The following is a 20,067-nucleotide window of genomic DNA, read 5'->3' as shown; positions in this document are numbered from 1 at the left end:
ACCTTCTTTTCGTTGTTGTTTTTTGAGACGGCTGGAGTGCAGTGGCGTGATCTCAGCTCTCTGTAACCTCTGCCTCCCAAGTTCAAGCAATTCTCCCACCTCAGCCTCCCAAGTAGTAGCTGGGATTACAGGTGTGTGTTATCATACTTGGCTAATTTTTGTATTTTTAGTAGAAACAGGGTTTCACCATGTTGGCCAGGCTGGCCTCGAACTCCTGACCTCAGGTGATCAACTCACCTCAGCCTCCCAAAGGGCTGGGATTACAGGTGTGAGCCACCATGCCCAGCCACCTTTACCTTCTATAACATCTCAGGGCACGATAGTCTCACACACTCTTTTATTCTCTTGCTCTCCAAATTGGGATCCCATCATTTTACAATACTGATTCTTCTCTCGTGAAATGCAACATTTCAAATCTTTGGGTTTCAGAAAAAACAATGCCTTCTAAATTGAATATATGATATTTACAGAATAAACTAATTTGTTCCTTAGCTCCATTGAATCAGAAGCATTTTATATGGTGGCCTTTTGGTAAAAAATTGCTAAAAGAAACAAAACCAAAAATTGACAAGTGGGACCTAATTAAACTAAAGAGCTTCTGCACAGCAAAAGAAACTATCAACAGAGCAACAGACAACCTGTGGATTGGGAGAAAATATTTGCAAACTATGTATCCAACGAAGGTCCAGAATCTGTAAGGAACCTAAACAAATCAACAAGCAAAAAACAAACAACCCCATTAGAAAATGGGCAAAGGACATGATCAAACACTTTCTCTAAAGAAGACAAACATGTGATCAACAAGCATATGAAAAACGTTGAAAATGACTAATCATTAGAGAAATGCACATCAAAATCGCCATGCAATACCATCTCATACCAGTCAGAACGGCTATGATAAAAAGGCAGAAGATAACAGTTGCTGGCAAAGCTATGGAAAAAAGAGAATGCATATACGCTGTTGGTGGGAATGTAAATTCGCTCAGCCAACTTTTCCAAATAACTTAAAACACAACTACCTTTCAACAATCCCATTCCTGGGTGTATACCCACCGCCCCAAGTAAATCGTTCTGCTTAAAAGACACATGCACTTGAATGTTCATCACAGCACTATTCACAATAGCAAAGACATGGAATCAATCTAGTGCCCATAGATGGTGGATTGGATAAAGAAAATGAGGTCCACATACACTGTGGAATATAATGCAGCCATGAAAAAGAATAAAATCATGTTCTTTGCAGCAACACGGATGCAGCTAGAGGCTGTTACCCTGGGACAATTAACACAGGAACAGAAAATCAAATACCAAATGTTCTCCCTTCTAAGTGGGAGGTAAACACTGAGTATTCGTGGACACAGAGATGGGAACAGCACACACTGGGAACACTAGAAGGGGCCGGAGAAGAGCAAGGGTTGAAAAACTGCCAGGTCCTATGCTCACTCCCTGGCTAACAAGATCCTACACCAAACCTCAGCGACACCCAGTTCATTCAGGGAACAAACTCACTCATGTTGACTGAATCTGAAATTAAAGTTGAATATCCCTTGAATCTAAAATAAAAGTAGAAAAAAATAGATTAACTTGTAGATGGCAAAAAAAAAAAAATTGCCTAAAGAGAAATCTAGGGGAGGTCTTTATTTGGATATTTAGCAGAGTAATTAGTACTGTCTCATGGACGATGTGGTATAGGACTGTATGGGCTACTGCCTCATGTGTGAAATGGGACATTATTTCTACTTTGGCCAACACTGCAGGAGCACGCAGGGGCCTCTGGGCGACCTGGAGCACGCAGGGGCCTCTGGGCGACCTGGACACGTGGAAACCCTGTGGCAAAACATTTGGAGGAGCGGGAAGCTCACCCAAGGCAAATTTTGGGGCAGCAACGAATATCACATGGAAAAAGAAGAGGAGCTGGTATAAAAGACGTTTTATTAATATGTGTGTGCCTGATGTCCTGGCGGCACTGGCTCGCTGCAGTGCTTCTGTCTGGAAGGTTTTCCGAAAGCAAAGGCGCGCGCCACCTCTCCCTCCACAAAGCCACCTCGAACGTGCATATTCCCGTTGCTCGGATGAAGATGATTTCAAAAAAGGGAATACAATTGTGGAACTTTACGAGGAAGGATACAGTTAACATACTGAAAGCAAGGCCAGCACTCGCTTGAAGGAAATGCAAGAAGAGATTAATTTGACAAACCTACATCTCCAGCTCAAGATCGGCCTTCCTCTGCTTGAGGGGATGTCAGTAGAGAGAAGGGCCCTGGCCCCAGCAGAGAAGTTAATGCATCATCATCAAAATTATGTAAATAATTCAAGTCACTTTTTAAAAATAAAGAAATAAGGAGAAGAATACAAACCAAAATATTGCAAGAGGTGCCATTTTGCCGTATGTTTTCAGATAAGACCAAACGAATGTTGATGTTGATGTAAAGTAATTCTCAAAGAACAAGCGTCAAACACAGACATTAAAAGCACCAGCTTGCTGTTGGCGTGTTTTCTATATTTCCCCATGTAGTTTTCATCTAGAGGGATTCTATCTATACTAAATTAGGTGGGCTTGTTGTGTGCACACACATCATATGGCGTGCAAAGACACACACACGCACACTGGACAAATTTAGTTTTAGGTACACAGATTGCAAGTGATTTCTGCTGGAAGTCAGTTGGAGCTTTGCATAGGAAGGTATTTTACACATAAAGAATTTTACGCATTATTGCAACAGCAGTGAAGCTTACGAAAGCCCATTGAAGCCGGGTGTGCAGACAGTCTTGTGTGGCCTCAGTGTAACATACAATATTGTCTCAGTGATGTGTCTGTTCTGGACTGAGCTCTGGATCTCAGGGACACAGCATTTGTGCTTTCATCTACCCTCAGCCTTGGCCTCATCCCAGCCCTTGGTCAGGGCTCCTGGGGTCCCCAGAACTGACTAGAGAGGGGTCTAGAGAAATTGTCTCCATCTACACCCTTGCCGAAGTTCAGCGGCATGAGGGGACCTCTCATTCCCGGTGACCAGGGATTGATACCGGCCCATTGCAAATAAAATGCCACCAAGAATCAGGAATTTGTTTACTATGTTTAAATGTTTAAAATGTTTAAATCTCAGAAACCCTACCTGTGAGTGTTTATGTAAAATGACTTTATAAGCAAGATTGGGAACAGATGGGAAGAGCTATTTCAGTCAGTTGGTGTGTCAGAAATTGTGTAGACTCTATTTCACTGTAAACCTTTGTGACACTGTGGGAGTGCTACAAGGTTACAACATGTTTTCTTAGGAGGGTCGCACTTACTTAACCTTTAAATTCACACTTGGGGCATCAGTCACTTAGAGTGAGTTCAAATGTCCTGGTTATTATTGTGCATCCAAATTTTATTTCTGTAATCCACTTTTCATTCATTGACTCACTGAGTTTAAAATAGAACATGCACATTTACCTGTGGCTTCAGTTCCACCTTGTTTTACCAGCACTGACTCTGAACCAGTTAATCTCATAAGTGACTTCTTGTTCACGCAGGCAGGTGGATGAAACTATCCTCTACACAAACACACAGGGACACACAAGGGAATACAGTAGGTCCTCACTGTAAATATACATGCCCAGTAACCCAAAGCGTGGATATCAACCTGATAAGTACACTTTGTAATTTTCACATTTAGTTCCAGGGTTTTACTGAATGAATCATGTGCTGTATTTTGTTGCATTTCTTGATAGCACATCAGCTTCGTATTTTTTCTATTTTTCTTTTGGGAAATAGAATTAAAAATTCCCTCATCTCTCGTCTTAATTCATTGCGTTCCTTAAAGGTTTTTACCTTGTGCTGTAATTAATAATTATTTTGGAATTCAATGTACTTATTATATAGATTTCTGAAAAATGAAGATGTTTGCCTATCTGAAACGACCTCTACAGTTTCCTTTAACCCTCAGATCAAAACGGTGTATTATTGATGCTACTTAAGCAAGAGCACAGCGGAGCGTGCCTATACATGTGTGTATATTTACCTGTATTCATTTACATGTGTACACACGCAATACACGCAATGCACACACAGGTGTGCACACACACGTTCACGAAGGTGCCCTATATTCATATACATGTGTGCACACATACATATACACACAAACAAGTGTGCACACACGCGTTCACTAAGGTGTCCTGTATTCATATACATGTGTACACACACACGCACATACACACACAAACAGGTGTGCACACACGCGTTCACTAAGGCGTCCTATATTCATATACATGTGTGCACACATACATACACACACAAACAATTGTGCACATACGCATTCACTAAGGTGTCCTATATTCATATACATGTGTACACACACACATGCACATACACACACAAACAAGTGTGCACACACGCGTTCACTAAGGCGTCCTATATTCATATACATGTGTACACATGCACATACATATACACACAAACAATTGTGCACACCCACACTCACTAAGGTGTCCTATATTCATATACATGTGTACACATGCACATACATGCACAGGCACACACAGGTGTGCACACACACGTTCACTAAGGTGTCCTATATTCATATACATGTGTACACACACACATACACACAGAAACAGGTGTGCACACCCACACTCACTAAGGTGTCCTATATTCATATACATGTGTACACACGCACATACACACACACGCACACACAGGTGTGGACACATGCTAAGGTGTCCTATATTCTTATACATGTGTACACACACACACACACAGGTGTGGACAACACATGCTCACTAAGGTGTGAGCTGGACTGCATGCTATTCAGTATCTCCCTGGAAACGGGAGTGCGTGCCCCTTCTCAGAAGGCCCTTGTGTGTCATGGTCCCGCGATGGAGCTTTTACGGCCACTGCTAACACACTGTTTCTGAGACTCCTGTTTTAAGAGCAACATGGAAGAGCTTCCAGCGGAGTCTTTTCCAAGAGGCGATTCACTCTACTTTGCCCAGAGAACATCTGCTCCTGACTTTTGTGCTCTTGTCCTCTGGGGACCTGAGCTCTCCCCGTGGCCTTTCTGAACCCAGCTACTCAATCCCACTCCAGGGCCTTGGTCCCTTCTTAAGCAAAGAACAGCCGGTGGGGCTGAGGGACCAGGCTCTGATCCAGGCTTGCTCTCACCATCTCACTTTCTTTGGTAGCCACTTGCATTCTTTGGGCCTCACTTCCCTCATCCGCGAGACAGAGACACATTTTAGTTGATGGTGTCTTAGGTCCTGTTAACCTCCCCAAGAGAGTTATGAAGCAGACCCTACCCGACCTGGGAAAAGAGCCGTCAGCGAGAGGTGAGAACGGTCCGCCTGCCACCCGCACAGGGGACAGCAGCCCTTCTTAGAATCACCGCAGTTCTCTCCACCTTTCATGAGAAATGGGCACCTTCCAAAGGGCCAGGAAGGGAGAAATCAAAAGGCAGAATGAAATGAAACCACTCAGCTTTGAACCACCCCGTTAGAGGACACTGCGTGGCAAAGAAATCAAGAGGAATTTTCTGGACGTTATTTAACCTAATCAGAGGTTAGTTCAATGCTACAGGTATTTCTCACCCTGGAGACATGATGGTTTCCCAGCAGTGATGGTACAGGGTTGAAGATGGGATTTATGAATTTTCTGGCCCTTATTGAGGTAGAGATAATGTTTCCGGGAAAAGGGCACTGTTACCCTAACCATAAGCTTTAGTTTTCAGAAAATGTTTCCGAAGGGGAATGTCTGTGGTTTTCTCTTTGTCACGGGCTGAATGGTATTCCCCCAAAGTTCATACATTTAAGTCCTGACCTGTGGTGCCTCACAGCGTGACCGTATTTGAAGATGGGGTCTTTAAAGAGGTGTGTGAGGTAAAATGAAGCTGAAAACATACAGCTGAAAAGCGTGCGGCCAAGATTAAAAGCGTGTGCAGGACTGGGGCTTTTTCTGCTGCTGGCTTTTCAGCTGTACCCAGCTCTGTATCTGGCCCATGGAGAACCATGAGGTGCACAGTTCTTGCCTGGCTAATTATTCTAACTGTAAAGAGCTGTTATCTGCGCCCTGTTGGTGTCAAAGGACACTCTTACATGATCGGGTGAAAGCACCTTCTCCCTGAGAGGTCAGGGCATGTCTCCTGCCTGCTTTGTCTTTGTTCCCAAGTGCCAGATGCATCAAGCCCCCAAAAGCATCTCCGTCAGAGCCAGTCCCCCAAACCCCAGCAGCCTGGGAGGCTCCTCGTGTGCGCAGCAGCAGCGGGGCCTGCCTGTCACCCTGGGTCCCCGACAGAAAGTGATGATGCTCCTCATTTCCATGGCCAGGGTCCCACTGTGCTCTCCTCCTCAGTGAGCCACAGCCTGGCGGGGTCCTGGAAGAGCTTCAGGTCCCATAGAGCAATAAACGAAGAACCAAAGGAAAGAAGAAATTGGTCCAGAAGTTCCATATTCAAAATGGGGAACCCTAGCCACATCTACCCTTTGTGGGAGAGAGGATGTAACCTAGGAAGGGGCCTCAGAGCTTTAACAAGCAGGGGTGTGGTCAGGGAGAACGTGGACAGCCACAGAGCCTGATGAGCGGCCACGGGTACTTGCTGCAACCTCTCCACGCCAATGCTGTAAAATGAAGACAATAAATGTCACCGCCTTGTAGTGCTGTTGGGAGGATTAAATGAGGCAATGCACATGAAGCTGTTAGGACAGGATAAGGGCTCAGTAAATATTAGTTATTAATCTTTAGCGCCTATTGCCTAAGGGCCAAATGGACAATCAGTTAAACAGAGGCACTGCACTGATTCACACCTGACTGGTGCGTGGACCTTGCAGAGAAGGAGAGTTCCAACCAGACGAACCTGCCAGGACACGTCCTCCCTGCATCGTGGTCACCTCAGGGGCCGGGTTAACTGCTGTAAAATAGATACATCCAATCTCATGAGTTTTTAGTTCATATACTTTTGCCTGGGATGTGTGTAAAGGGCCACGTCCCTGGCTCCTGAACCAGAGCAGCCTCCGCGATGTCACAGGGCCATGGCACACACGCAGTTCTATTGATTTCTTCTCCACCAAGGGTGGGGGCCCTGTTTCTGACATGAGCCCAGAATAGACTGTCATTCCTTCTTGCAAAAATACATCAGGATAAATCACATGTCACCGCTTCAGAGTCACAGGAAAAACACTCGCAAGTGAGTCCTGCAGGCCAGAGGAAGAGATGCCCAGGACCCCGCAGTGGGAGAACACTCCTCCTAGAAAACATGCCCAGGACCCCGCAGAGGGGGAACACGCCCCCAGAAGAGACACCCAGGACCCCGCAGCGGGGGAACGGCTCCTTCCCCCACCCACCCCACCCAGGGCGACACCCGAGAGAGCCAGGAGCAAAGACGTTCACTTCCAGGACAGAAGGCCACGCGGCTGGACTCGAATCTGCAGTTCGAATGTCCTCAGCCACAGATGTGTTTTTTGATATGAGTGATAAGAACGCTGACACAACACACTAACCTTTGGAGAGGCGCGGGTGAAGCTGTCTCGGGAAACACCAAGGAATCAGCTGAGCCCGAACGGAAGGAAGGAGAGAAGCCCCGGGGAGAGAGGCATGAAGGCCATTTCCTCAGCCACACCAGACTATGGATAAAATGTTTTCATAGTGAAGAGTACAGGTGCTAACCCCAGCATTCTACTGTGTTTAATTTATCACTGATTATGCATAAATATGCACAAACAGTATACAGCATTCAACCTATTGACTGATTTCCAGTTTAGCAACTCATGTTTTTAGTTTCCCTGATGTTCAAGTTTTGAGGCATTACTAAGTACTATTACGGATAAGGATCTTTGCCCAACTACTGCAGCCGATATTCCTGCGGCCAGAAATGAGCAGAGCCTAGGCAAGCAGCACATATTACAGAATTTTATTTATTTTCTATGGTGCGTTTGGGTGTAGCTCCCATATAGGTCTCCTGCTTAGTTAGTGTGTATGAGAAAAGAGGTAACAGATGGTAGACAGATAGTTTAGATTCTAGATTCTAGATGACAGATCAGTAAGGTAGATGGTAGATAGATGGATGGTAGGTAATAGATATGATTCCAAAGTTATCTAATAAGATAAGGAAGACCAAGAGACACGCTGTCTACATAGAAACGAGGGACCATTCACATTGGGTGACCGTGGCCTTTTCCGTTCCCTATCCGATATCCGCAGTATTGCACGGATGCGGCGCTGCCAGCACCTTCTGCCACTCTATGGATGACTCCGTAAATCGTGTGAGACAGATGAGTGTATATCCTGCTTCACAAGACCGACCTCCAGGCAAAGAGATGCCGTCCTTGGTCACAAACGACGCCAGGCTCTATTGAGAGTCAGAGTCCTCGGTTTCCCCGGCTGCCAGACTTTTTCATGAGATAGGCAGGCAGTACTTGCCCTCAGGTGTATGAAGCCAGAGGACCCTGAGCACTGGGCAGTGCCTGGCTCTCCATAGCTGGGGAGCTGGGGACCTGCTTGCAGGTGAGGGAGACTGGAGAGCAGCTGTACATTCAGGAGAGAGGCCTGTGTGCTTACCAGGGAGACCTCAGGGGTCCACGCTGGAAGCACAGGAGAGGGGCCAAGGAGAGGGCCTGGGGGACAGCGAGGGCGCCCATCTGCAATAGAGACCACGGAGAAGGCAAATCACATTCAGACTTGTTCTCTGGCGTTTTTAGAACATGGTCTAGAGTTTCTGTTCCTGCTCAATCTCTACCATGTAGCACAGTGACTGACAACGAAAGGTGTTCAGTAAATGTTTGCTGAATGGACAGACTCCAATTTACGTAACTATGACTTAAAAATAAACCTGACAGGGCCCTTTGTAAATGTACAATGTAAATCTGATAATGAATTCTACAACAAGCATGTATTCATAGGGTACAGCGAGACAGTCACTATGCTGATTTCTGGGAGCCCAGAGATGTGGATTGTGGCCCCCATTCTTGAGAAACCCCAACAAAGAGGGAAGCACCACTGGCACCCACACCTGCGGGGAACCTCACAGAGCAAGAGCCAAGGAAGACGTCTTCTCTGCTAGTTTCATCACCTCAAAGGTGGCTCCTGGATGCCACCCCCAAGCCCTGCTCCACACTGAGTGCTGTCCTGCGTAAAAGACCACAGCTCAGCCCACCTCTCCACAGCCTCCCCCGAAAATGCTCCCTTCTTCCAGAGTGTTCCGGCTATTTCTTTAAGAAATTCTTATTACAAAAACGCAATCAGTTTTCTCAGTGGGTTTTAATTGAGTAGCTACTATGTTTTGATATTGTAGAAAAAATAGAAATGTTCAAACTTAAAGGGGTCTGTATTTTAACGGTTTAGTTTTATAAAGAACTTTCACTTGCTATAATAAAGGAAATACAATAGAAATCTATTTTTTGTAAGCCCATGTGATGATAATTTATATATATATGTGTGTGTATATATATATGTGTGTGTGTATATATGTGTGTGTATATATATGTGTGTGTATATATGTGTGTGTGTGTATATATATGTGTGTGTATATATGTGTGTGTGTATATATATGTGTGTGTATATATGTGTGTGTGTGTATATATATGTGTGTATATATATATGGTGATGAGATCACGGAAGCTTATTTTTGTTCCCTGTTCAGATTTCCTGTGTGTGTCTCTGTATCTCCGTAAACAGTAGAAGCTCAGGAGGAAGGGCCACGTCCACTCCTGTTGCTCATGTTGTTGTGGTGCCTCACTCTTTGCCTCTCTCATAGTAGGCACATGAATAAATAAATAAATAAATAAGACTTGTGTTCAATACAGTTTTTGTCTAAATACACATATAATGTTTAAGACAAAATTGCAAACAGAGCAGAATTGGATAGCATGTACCATACTTTAAAATCTAGTGTCCTCGGGAAGGGGAACATCACACACCGGGGCCTATCATGGGGAGGGGGAAGGGGGGAGGGATGGCACTGGGAGTTATACCTGATGTAAATGACAAGTTGATGGGTGCTGACGAGTTGATGGGTGCAGCACACCAACATGGCACATGTATACATATGTAACAAACGTGCACGTTGTGCACATGTACCCTAGAACCTAAAGTATAATAAAAATAAAAAATAAAAATAAAATAAAATAAAATGTCCTTTCTGTATTGGTAGCTACATAAAACAAAACATAAGAAAGATGAAATTTAATCAGGCACAAGAAGAAACTTGGAAGTTATTCTTTCTCTTTCTCTCTCCATTAAAATCCCTTCCTTCATACCAGTGTGGTGGTTGTTTCTCTTTTGTTTTATGATGTAAGAAGATAGATTACTTTTTTATTAGTGGCAATGGCAAAAGGATTTATTTCACTTGGTGTAAAATATGCACAAAGGGAGACTTTAAACAATGATTTTTGGAATTTTTGCAATTAAGCAATCAGTGTTTCTCTCCATACTCTAAAACACAGTCACAAACCAATAATCTGTTTCACCACCTCCTAAAGAATTTGTGCTCTCAGAGGTTTAGTAAAGATTTCTTTCTCTACATGATTTTTGTAATGTTTATGTTAGACTGCTGCTGTTCTGGAGCTGGGGAGTCTTTTAATATTTCAACATTTTCTATTTGAATAAATGCTTTTGTGCTTTACCTCTTGAGTCTGTCATCCCTCTACGTTGCATGCATATATTAGACATCTGCACAAACACACAAGTGCACATGGTAATGGCATGCCTTCCATTCATTACCCACATACAAGAGCCCATGTCATGATTTAACTTCCCTGAAGCAAAAATTTGATTAAAAACTCGGGTGATTACATAAAATTATATGAACTCTCACATTTGTTATACTTAAAAACAAGAACCTTATCTTCCTAAATGCTTCTTAAGTAAATATTTCCCTGCATGCCAGTCAGTGCTGAATATATACCCATCTTTAGTTCCTGAAAGGGAAACAGTATAAGGATGTTGGAATAACGCTTTGCTACACATCAACACTATTATACTTCTAGAGGCAACAGCTTTTGCTCTCAGTTCAGTATCACTCAGGGCTGTCAAAGTTTCTGTATCCCTCATGCTACTGTCTTGGAGTTTTTTCAAAAGCTACTGCTTGTCCTAGTAGTTTTCCTAGAACTCCAACAATCTCAAAGACTTTGAGAACTATCTCAAAATTATTTCTTCTTCAGAAAAAATTAGCATTAGAAAAAATTAGCATTAGAAAAAATTAGAATAGAATTCTTAGAATTTTCAAAATTTCTCCTTGAACCATATATTTTGGATTGAAAACTCTTTCTGTTAGAATCCTTCGAGAATCCGGATAGTCCTTTGAAAAGGTTATCTGTAGTAGTAACATTTAGAATTGAAGCATGAATAAAATATCTTTGTGTCTGTAGTTAAATTAGGCTACCTATGTTTTTCTTTACCTAAGGAATAGTAAAAGCTTTTTTTTTTTAAAAAAAAAAAACAACAAATTTTGTAGATCCCCAAATTTATAAAAACAATGTCCTTTTTAATTGTACACATCAGATAGTGTCTGAGCTTGTATGTTTTTTACGTTTCCGTCCTCAGTCCTGAACACAGTCTAACACAAAGAGGACAGGTACTTCCTTTAAGAACGCAGCTATTTTCACAGCTATAAGCCTGATGTGAGTGCAGCATCTGCTCCAGACAGGGATGAGTGAACCCAGTCAGACTTGGGGTTTGGAGGAGGTCAAAATCTATTCTGCTGATGTTTCTGTCATGTTTATTAAATTGCATTTTTTTTCCAAATGCAATTACACTTTTAGGAAATATTGCAATTATTTTAAAGAGAGGACATTTTTGTACTTCCGGTGGACTTAAACCAATAAAACCTGCTTTTTGTTTAATCATTATTGGTGCCCTAGGTATATGCTTTGAGCTCTCCTGCTATGGGTCTCAAGTCCTGCTGCTTAGAAACAGTAAGTAACAAACTCTACTCTTGTTTGGTTTTTGCCATAAGAAGAGATTTGACTTGGGTTATCATTTTAAGGTAGGAGTAGGCTCCAGTTTCTGAGAACTGAGCTCCCCTTCCTATTTTAATACCACCTTTGAGAAGACGTATTTGAGAAATCATGTAAGACATTACAAAATGATGAGGCAGAGCTTCTGTCTGTCGGCAGTGGGAAACAAGAATCAAAGACTTCATCTCAAATAAATGGAGCAGTACAGATTAATTAAATCGATAAATTCTCCAAAGCACATCCTGGTTAAGGGGTTTAAGGGAATTCTTTCCATTATGTGCAAATCACCTGAAGGTGTTGAGCCATCATTTGCGCGTAAGATTTACTCCATCTATTAGAGGCCCTAGAAAGGAAGGTTTACAAATAGATTCTGAGCAATGTTCGTTTTATTTATTATCCAAATGGCAAAACAACAGCCACAGAGAGAAACCTGGATCTGTTTTGCAAATGAGTGATCTGTCGTTGGCACCATTAAAAAGACGTGCAGTGATGAACGTGGCCAGATTTGAGTTAAAGATCCGTAGGAATGAGATGGTCCTTAACGCTAAAGATAATAACTGCCCTCTTTCACCTTTGCATCCCCACTGCTGGGTTTCTCTTTCTGATCCATGGGAGAATTTGCTCGTACACAGTGTGGCCCTGTTCCTCGTGAGGCTTCAGCTGGTGTGACTATTTGTATCAGAACTGAATTAGCCGTTCAGTTACACAAACACGAGGGTCCTAGTTGCCCTCTGCCTTGGAAGCAGCTCAGCAAAACCACCCTCAATTCCACAATTTTAAGCATACATAGCTCAAAAAAGCTTTCAAAAATTTCACCTCTTAGAGAGTTGAAATAAATTTCCTTAAAATCTGAGTCACCTGAGCATTTACATCACATTTCTCTTCAAACTTGAGCACACATGCTACTCTTCTTTGTTTATAGGAATGCATTATTTATTGGACACTATTTCTTAAGTACAAAATCCCCTCCTTAATATAAAGATGGAATTTAGATGACCTGTCTGTTATGTTTTGAGATTTAAAAAATGAACATTAACTATTGATCATTTTTATAATTTAAAACAGATGATACTTAATTCCAATATATATGTATTTTATAACCCAAAGAGGATTTACCATTTTGCTGCCAGAAACTACATACTAACTGTATTCATTCACCATCAATAAAATAATACAATGTAATTATTTTGCTGCTCTTCCTACTCAAAACCTATGACTAGAATAAAAGGTGATTAAATATCCACAGTGCATATGGAGGGCCTGGGAAAGTCAGATTAACTCTTTATTTCCAAATATAGATCATTCTTCAGAAACGTCTGCTATCTTTGCAAGTGGCCAAATTTGGGGGGCTGGAGGGATATTGTGGATCTCTTGAAAAGCAAACATGTCCATTTCTAAGTTGCTAATATTTGGATGTGGTTTCCGGGAAAATGGATTCACTCATAAAATTTGCAGATGGAGATTCAGGGCCTAAGAGGCCTGTTTGCTAGGGCGTTGCTTAAACAACGTCAGGCAAGCAATCAGATAAAACAGCCCGGTCCTCCATTCCTTTTCAATCAAATAAACGAGTAAATAAAAGCCCAACTTTAATTGCTGAACAGGGATGTCTTGATACTGAGACGGTAACATATGTGAGCAGAAGAGGAATTCTGGTTCCAAGTTCCTAAATTTCTCAATGTTCCCTTCCCTTCCTGTTTCTAAAGTCTCCCCAGACCACATTAGCCGTCCCTGTGAACCAAACGTTTGATAAGCATTGTTTCTTCTCTTTTTGAATGGAATGTCTCTATTCGATATTGGTACACTCTTAATGGAGGTCTAATATATCAAAAGCTAGGAATAAACAATCGTCTTTGAAAAATCAAGGATTAAACAGCATCTGTTTCTCTGAGCGGAGGAAAAACTTTTAATTGTAAAGATAGAGGTTAATTTAGTTTCATTCTATTCGCAAATACTTAGCAATACGAATCAGGGTTCTTGGCCACACACCATGCGGGGTGCAGCCCGTGCTGCTTTTCTTGAGCTATCCTAACCACAGAGACGGCGTCCACACGCAGTAGTTTGACTATTCTTTGAAGGGCAGTCAGGCTTTTCAGAGTTCACTTGGCATTCACTCACCTTTATTCGTATATTCGGTTTCAAAATAGCAATAAGCACTTTTAAAGTCTCGCTTACAGTGTGGCAAATTATCCTTTTAGAAACCTTGTGAGCTAGTAATTAAGAACCAAATTTAAAACTGCAATATCTATTTGGATACAATATTTTCAAATGATGAGAAGCAGAGTATTACAATAATTTTGGTTTCAGGAGTTGTTCAAAATTGTTCATACTGCAAAAATACTGACCTTCATTTTCTACTATTTTGAAAAAGAAGTAGAGAATTATAAAAATTGCTCAAATGTTTCGGCTGTTTTTACCGTGTATATACATATACATACATACATACATAGTAATATACATGTATATATATAATATGTATGTGTGTATATATGTCATACTATATATACATGTATAGTTTTAAAATTGAACATTAAAAGCTTTTAGGGCATAAGTTATCTTTTCATGCCTCAAAAAAAAAAAAGACAATTTCCTTTTCTGAGCTTCCTTACATAACGCTCTCCTGGGGTGGTGCTTCTGCAGGAACCGACTCACCCCTGTTTAGCTGTGGATACATGAATCCCATATTTTTATTCTGCATTCAAACTCGTTCATCATATCTAATGCCCTTGAAGCAATCTCCAATTACTGTTATTACACGGGTCACTAGAAACCAGAGGCACTAATACAGATTTTTTAAAAAGAGAAAGAGGAAAAAAACAAGCACCACACAATTAGATGCTGGTTAACGGTTGAATCAATTTGATTTTATCACGAAATCCAGCCCTTCCTCCTGAGCTGTCTGTGAGCGAGATAAGCGGAGGACGTGGGGCTCCGGCCGGCGGTGCAGGGCTGTGTCCCTCGCCAGCCAGGGTGACACCGGCGGGGACGACTGTGGCATTGCAGGGCCTGCGGAGCCCACGGCCGCTCTGCCCTCATCCTCAGCACAATCTTTCTATTTCATTAATTTTTCATGGATTTTCATTTCACAGCAAGCCGGCGTCTGCCATCCATCTGCTCGACTTATTTTGTTCCTTTTGCCAACTTTTTATTTGCATTTCACAACATTCAGCAACCTGCCCGTTCCCCACACCTTCCCATGACTCATGGCTTTACTTTTATAGAGCTACCTCGTGCTCAAAATGCATTTTCAAGTTTCTAAAACTCCGTATAACCAACCACTCTAGAACAACACCTAAATTTCAAGTTAACTTATTTGGCTGTCAAATGCCTCAAAGAGGTGTCCTGTGCCAAAGCTCAAAAGCAACCCGAGGGGCCCCGGATGGTTGCGGATCCTGCATGGCCAGTGGCTCCCGAAGCCCCTTCCCCTTTCCGGTTAATGAAGATTGACACGCCGCTTCCAAAACCCCAGCCTTCAATGTACCTTGTGGAACCAGCTGACTTTGGATTGGCTCTCAATCTATTTCCAAATATGTTTGCCTTGAAAGAGCCTTTTTCAAAGAAAAATTCTGGAAACTTCAGTCATTTTATACATTGTACACAGTAATGGGTAGAAGATTAAAAATAGTTCATTTGCAAAATGACTTTCATGCCAATGCGTGGCTTCTTTTAGAAAAAATACATTCACCAAAGAGAGAAAAACAGATAGACAAAACAGAATATATGCACTGTTTTAATAACTAAAAACATTTAAGAAATTCCTCATACATATTACCCTGAAGTTATCCCGGGGTTCAGAGATTTATTGGCATATTTTAAAGTGATTTATTTTTATATACTATACTGTTTTGATGAGTTCTGCCTCTATTCTACCTGGCTGAACTGATACTAACAAAACAAAATCTTTAAGCCTTTTCCTTTATTAGTTTTTGGATAAAATGTATCCTTTCATAACACTTACACATTGAGCTATTTCTAATACAGGCAGATATTACTCTCTATAACCACATAATATGGATTTGGTTGTACATAATTACCTTGTATAATTCTACCAAGAACTATAAAATAAAGTGCAATCTCCTGTTACTCTCTGTGAGATATGAACTCTGTGGGTATTTAGTGATGGCAGGTAACAGTCATCATAAACTCCAAGTGCTATTCTTTTCCGAACGCCTCTGAATGAGGTAGGCGCGGGACATACTGACGTGTCTGGCATGTGTCATGGGATATGAACATCGCTTTGCCATTGATGTGAAAATGAGAAAGGTTTTCCCTGTCCTTCCCACAGTTTTTTTTTTTTTTTTTATAGCAGCTTGTTTTTCTCTCATATGAGAGTCAAATTTTGGCATTTTTTCATCTACATAAAAAATTTAAATCATTTATGAATAATTTCTAAAAGAAAGTCCCTACTGAAAAATAACACAGAAAATGCAAAATTGTACAACACTAGGTCCCAGTAAAATAACAGAAGTAGGATTGATGTGTGGGGAGACATATTCTGAGAATCTTCTTTAAAGTTTATCTGAGAGAGGAATACAGGTTCCTGCCAAATAATACCTGAAAGTCATATTCTGTGACAAAGGTTTTTTTTTATTTCTATTTGTTTTTATTTTTAAAGATACATACGGCTTCCTTTGTGGCATGGTAACTAAAATATACCTTCCACGGGCAAGAATAATATTTCCAAGACTATGGATTGTACTTAATGAAAGTATTGTGTCCTGACCACACTTCAGCTGTAGCCTTGGCGTGCTTTATTTCAGAGCTCACAGATCATTTTGATAAGAAGCGTATGATGCCAAAGTCACTCTCAGAGTCACACATAGAATAGGAGCCAGATGTCACCACACTGGGAAACTAAAAGTTATCTTGCGTCTTCAGAAATGATTCTTGTCCCTTAGACTATGTGGAAATACGCATCTCACAGGCAAGAGGGTCAGCACGTATCTTAATCGTCTTTATTCCCCTAATAAGACAGCCCTTACTTTGTGCATCTATCAACGTCTTCAGTTACACCCGATAGAGACACACTAGAATTCCTTAACAGTCTCTCACACACACGTGGATTTTAAATTGTGGCAAGTATAGAGTTTTAATATCAGATAAGCTTAAAAGCTGAGGTTATTCTATTCATTTATGATTAAGATTCATAACAATTAGGACATAATTTAAACTCACCATTTTTTTATAAAATAAAAAAATCAGCATCTGTAATAACTAGGTATTATAGATGAAGTAATCAATTCCCAGGAAAATGCAAATAAGTATTTAATGTGTCTCTTAGCTGGCTATGTTACCTTTTAATTTGATCAGGTACATCTATATGGTTAACGTTTCCCCCAAAATTGAATATTTAGCAGTTTGATTTCACTTTCCTATCAAGATAGCTGCAGGCAGGTGCCATGGGAAATTCTCCTGCACGCCAGAAATCTCTTCGTAATAGAAATCAGTGTATAAATCCTCAATGCCCTTTCTGGTTTCAATTTTTGGCTATGAAAATTAAGGGACTTGATATATTCAAAATAATCAAGGTATGGAAATATTTGCTATAGGAGTTTTATTTTGAATCACTAAAGTTAAGTTTGCAGCAAATGAAGTCTTTCCCCAGATTTCCTTTTTCCCCCTAAATTGAATACTTTCTAAGCCAGCACGACTGATGCTTCATGGTAAGGCAAGTGAATCTGGAGAAAGGCAACAATTTCCTCCAGTTTATATTTCTATAAACTGCATTATTGTGAACTATTACTCCACGTTCTTCAACTCCAAATGTTTAAACAGACTAATCAAAAATATTGGGAAACGTGAACACTTGAAGTGTAAAGATGATGCTTCCCTTTTCCTCTTTTAAAAGTCGTATTCATTATTCAGTCCGGTGACTTTCTCAATATCAATGCCACTTTGTGTTGGCATTATCTCTGAAGGACACTAACAGGTCTGTTTCAAAATGATAATTTCAAACAACAAAGTGAATCGCAAGCGCACACTTAGCAGCTGAGAGGTAAATGAGAACCACAACCTCACTCCCCTTCTGAAACCAAAGGCTCCAAAGCCTTTTGAGGAAGTTGTAGGGGCCAATCGCTCCCAGTGTTCCTGACATTCGGTCATAATGAATGTCTGTTTGCTATTGACATTTATGCCTTCAGACTGGGTAATTTCTATTATTGCAAGAAACAATAAAGGACCTGGAGACGGTTAGAGGGCATACAGGAAATGGTCTGGTAGAAACTTATCTTAGGCCAATGCAAAGATGAAAATTCTCCGGGAAAGATGGACAACCCCAAACATACCTCAGGTTGCCTCCTGCTTTCAAACAACTGGCAAAGCTGATCAATTCTAGCTGTGTTTTCCCAACCGTTCTTTATACTCCTACATCACTTAAAAAAATCGGCACATTTCAAATCATGATTAGAACTGAACTTTCTCCTGCAGGCTCACTAGGAGCTGACAGTAACAAGCTCCTCTTTGGGAGAGAAGGGTCGGCATGAGAAGAATCTTTTAATCCTTCGTGGCGTGCACGCGGGCGACAATGGCAGTGGGGGCATTGCTCTCATATTGGAGCGATTGCTAATTTTGCACAATCCCCAATGTGAAAGCCGTCGCTTGCTGTAGCATTGACTAACTTCAGCACGGCCCAGCCCCGGGAATATCAGTAACAAGGCACAGCCTGAGTTTGTCAGTGGCAACTGTCAGCCGGCTGCTTTTCCTGCTTTCCTGGTTTGCGGGGTTTTTTTCTACCACTAACAAAATAGGATGCTTCTTTCTGTTTTCCTGTATTCATTTCTGCTTATTTCTCCAAGGACGAGCCCTGTGTTCTCTTAACTTCCCAGTGTTTACAAATCGACGGACACCCCATTGAGTAAAAACTGCCAGCCAATTTGGGGAGGCGATCGCAGGGCTTCGCCCACCCCTTCCTCGGGGACGGTTTGGATGGGAGTCGCTGGCGCGAGGGCTCGTTCCCCCGTTTTTGGGTAATTCCTCTGGCACCGGGAGACGAGGTGGCCTCCGGAGGGCGGAAGGCAGTGCCCTCCTGGCCGGCCAGTGGGGACTGCGGGGCCCGGAGACGTGCGGGGTCCACCGGGAGCTCCTCGCCGCCCTCGCCCCACTTCGTCCCGGTCCCTCAAACATGTCACGGCGTGGCTGCTCACTGTCCCCTCTGGGCACGAGGAGGCCCCAGACATTTCCACGGGATCTGAACTCCCGAGCGCCCTGCGCGGAGCGGCTATCCCGCCAGCACCCCAAAGTGAAGCTGCTCACAACGGACAAGCCTGGAGACCCCAGGAGAGGCCGGGGTGGAGAAGCGGGGGTGGAGGGTGCAGGGGCCGGCGCGCCACGAGGTCTTACCTTTCCGCTTGGACCTCCGCCGCCTCCTCCTCTTGGACTTGCATTTGAGTTGACTGCTCAGCCCTCCAGAGCCTCTGCCGCTCCCCAGGACTGAGGCCATGGCCGAGACCCAGGCGCGGAGCCCAGAGCCGCCTCCCTCCTGCACCTGCACCTGCCTCCTTCCCGGCCGCCGCCGCCGCCGCCGCTGCTGCGAAGCTTGAGGTTGCAAACCCGGGAGCGGCTCACTTTTCAGGACCGAGCAGGAGAGCGCGCTCCGACCGTCTCTCTCCGTCTCTCAAATCGTTTTCTGTGACTTGCTCCCACTGGGCTGGGAGCCTCGGCTGCGCGTCTGGCGCGAGCTGCTCCCTGGTCAGGGAGGGCGGGGAGGGGCGCGCGGCGTCCGGAGTGCTCCGAGCTTCCCGCGGGCTCTGCCTCCTGCTCCGGGCTCCCAGCGCTACTTTTGCGCCTCTGCTAGTTGTTTGGCACCAGCCACTTTGAAGCCAATCACGCAGGGAGCTTGTCTATTTGCTGCCGCAGCGTCTAATTAGATCCAATCACAACTGCTTTCGGGCTCTGACATCAGCAGCAGCACCAGCCGCACCGCCGCCTGGCAGCTTGCAAACTCAGCTCCCATTTGGACGGTGAAGCTCCCAGGACCGGCGGCTGGAGCGAGGCTGCTCCCGGGGAACAAGGACGCGGCGCGGGTGCGTCTGGGAAAGGCCCGGGGAGCCTCCAGGAGGGACCCTGCCCGGGAGGACGAGGCCTCCTGCTGCAGCCACGCGGACCGCTCAGCTCGCCCTGCTCAGAAAGACACAGGAACGGGTTTCTCCAACC

The 20,067-nt window shown here is 43.1% G+C and overlaps 1 protein-coding gene across 2 annotated transcripts in view; it reads right to left on the bottom strand.

The window, feature by feature from the left end:
- The window catches only part of LOC105490808 (adenosine deaminase RNA specific B2 (inactive)), a 525,558-nt gene extending 505,784 nt beyond the window's left edge, over nt 1-19,774 (bottom strand). For both annotated transcript variants that reach the window (XM_071070547.1, XM_011756712.2), the window contains exon 1: nt 19,255-19,774. In XM_071070547.1, coding sequence (XP_070926648.1) covers nt 19,255-19,354 — 100 coding nt within the window. In that variant the 5' untranslated portion in view covers nt 19,355-19,774. The remainder of the gene's footprint in view (nt 1-19,254) is intronic.
- Nucleotides 19,775-20,067: the final 293 nt, after the last annotated feature.

The sequence above is a fragment of the Macaca nemestrina genome, chromosome 9 (genome assembly GCF_043159975.1).
Source record: "Macaca nemestrina isolate mMacNem1 chromosome 9, mMacNem.hap1, whole genome shotgun sequence".
Classification (NCBI taxonomy): Eukaryota; Metazoa; Chordata; class Mammalia; order Primates; family Cercopithecidae; genus Macaca; species Macaca nemestrina.
Note: the sequence above shows the minus strand (reverse complement) of the source record. Positions and strands in the feature narration are given on the sequence as shown.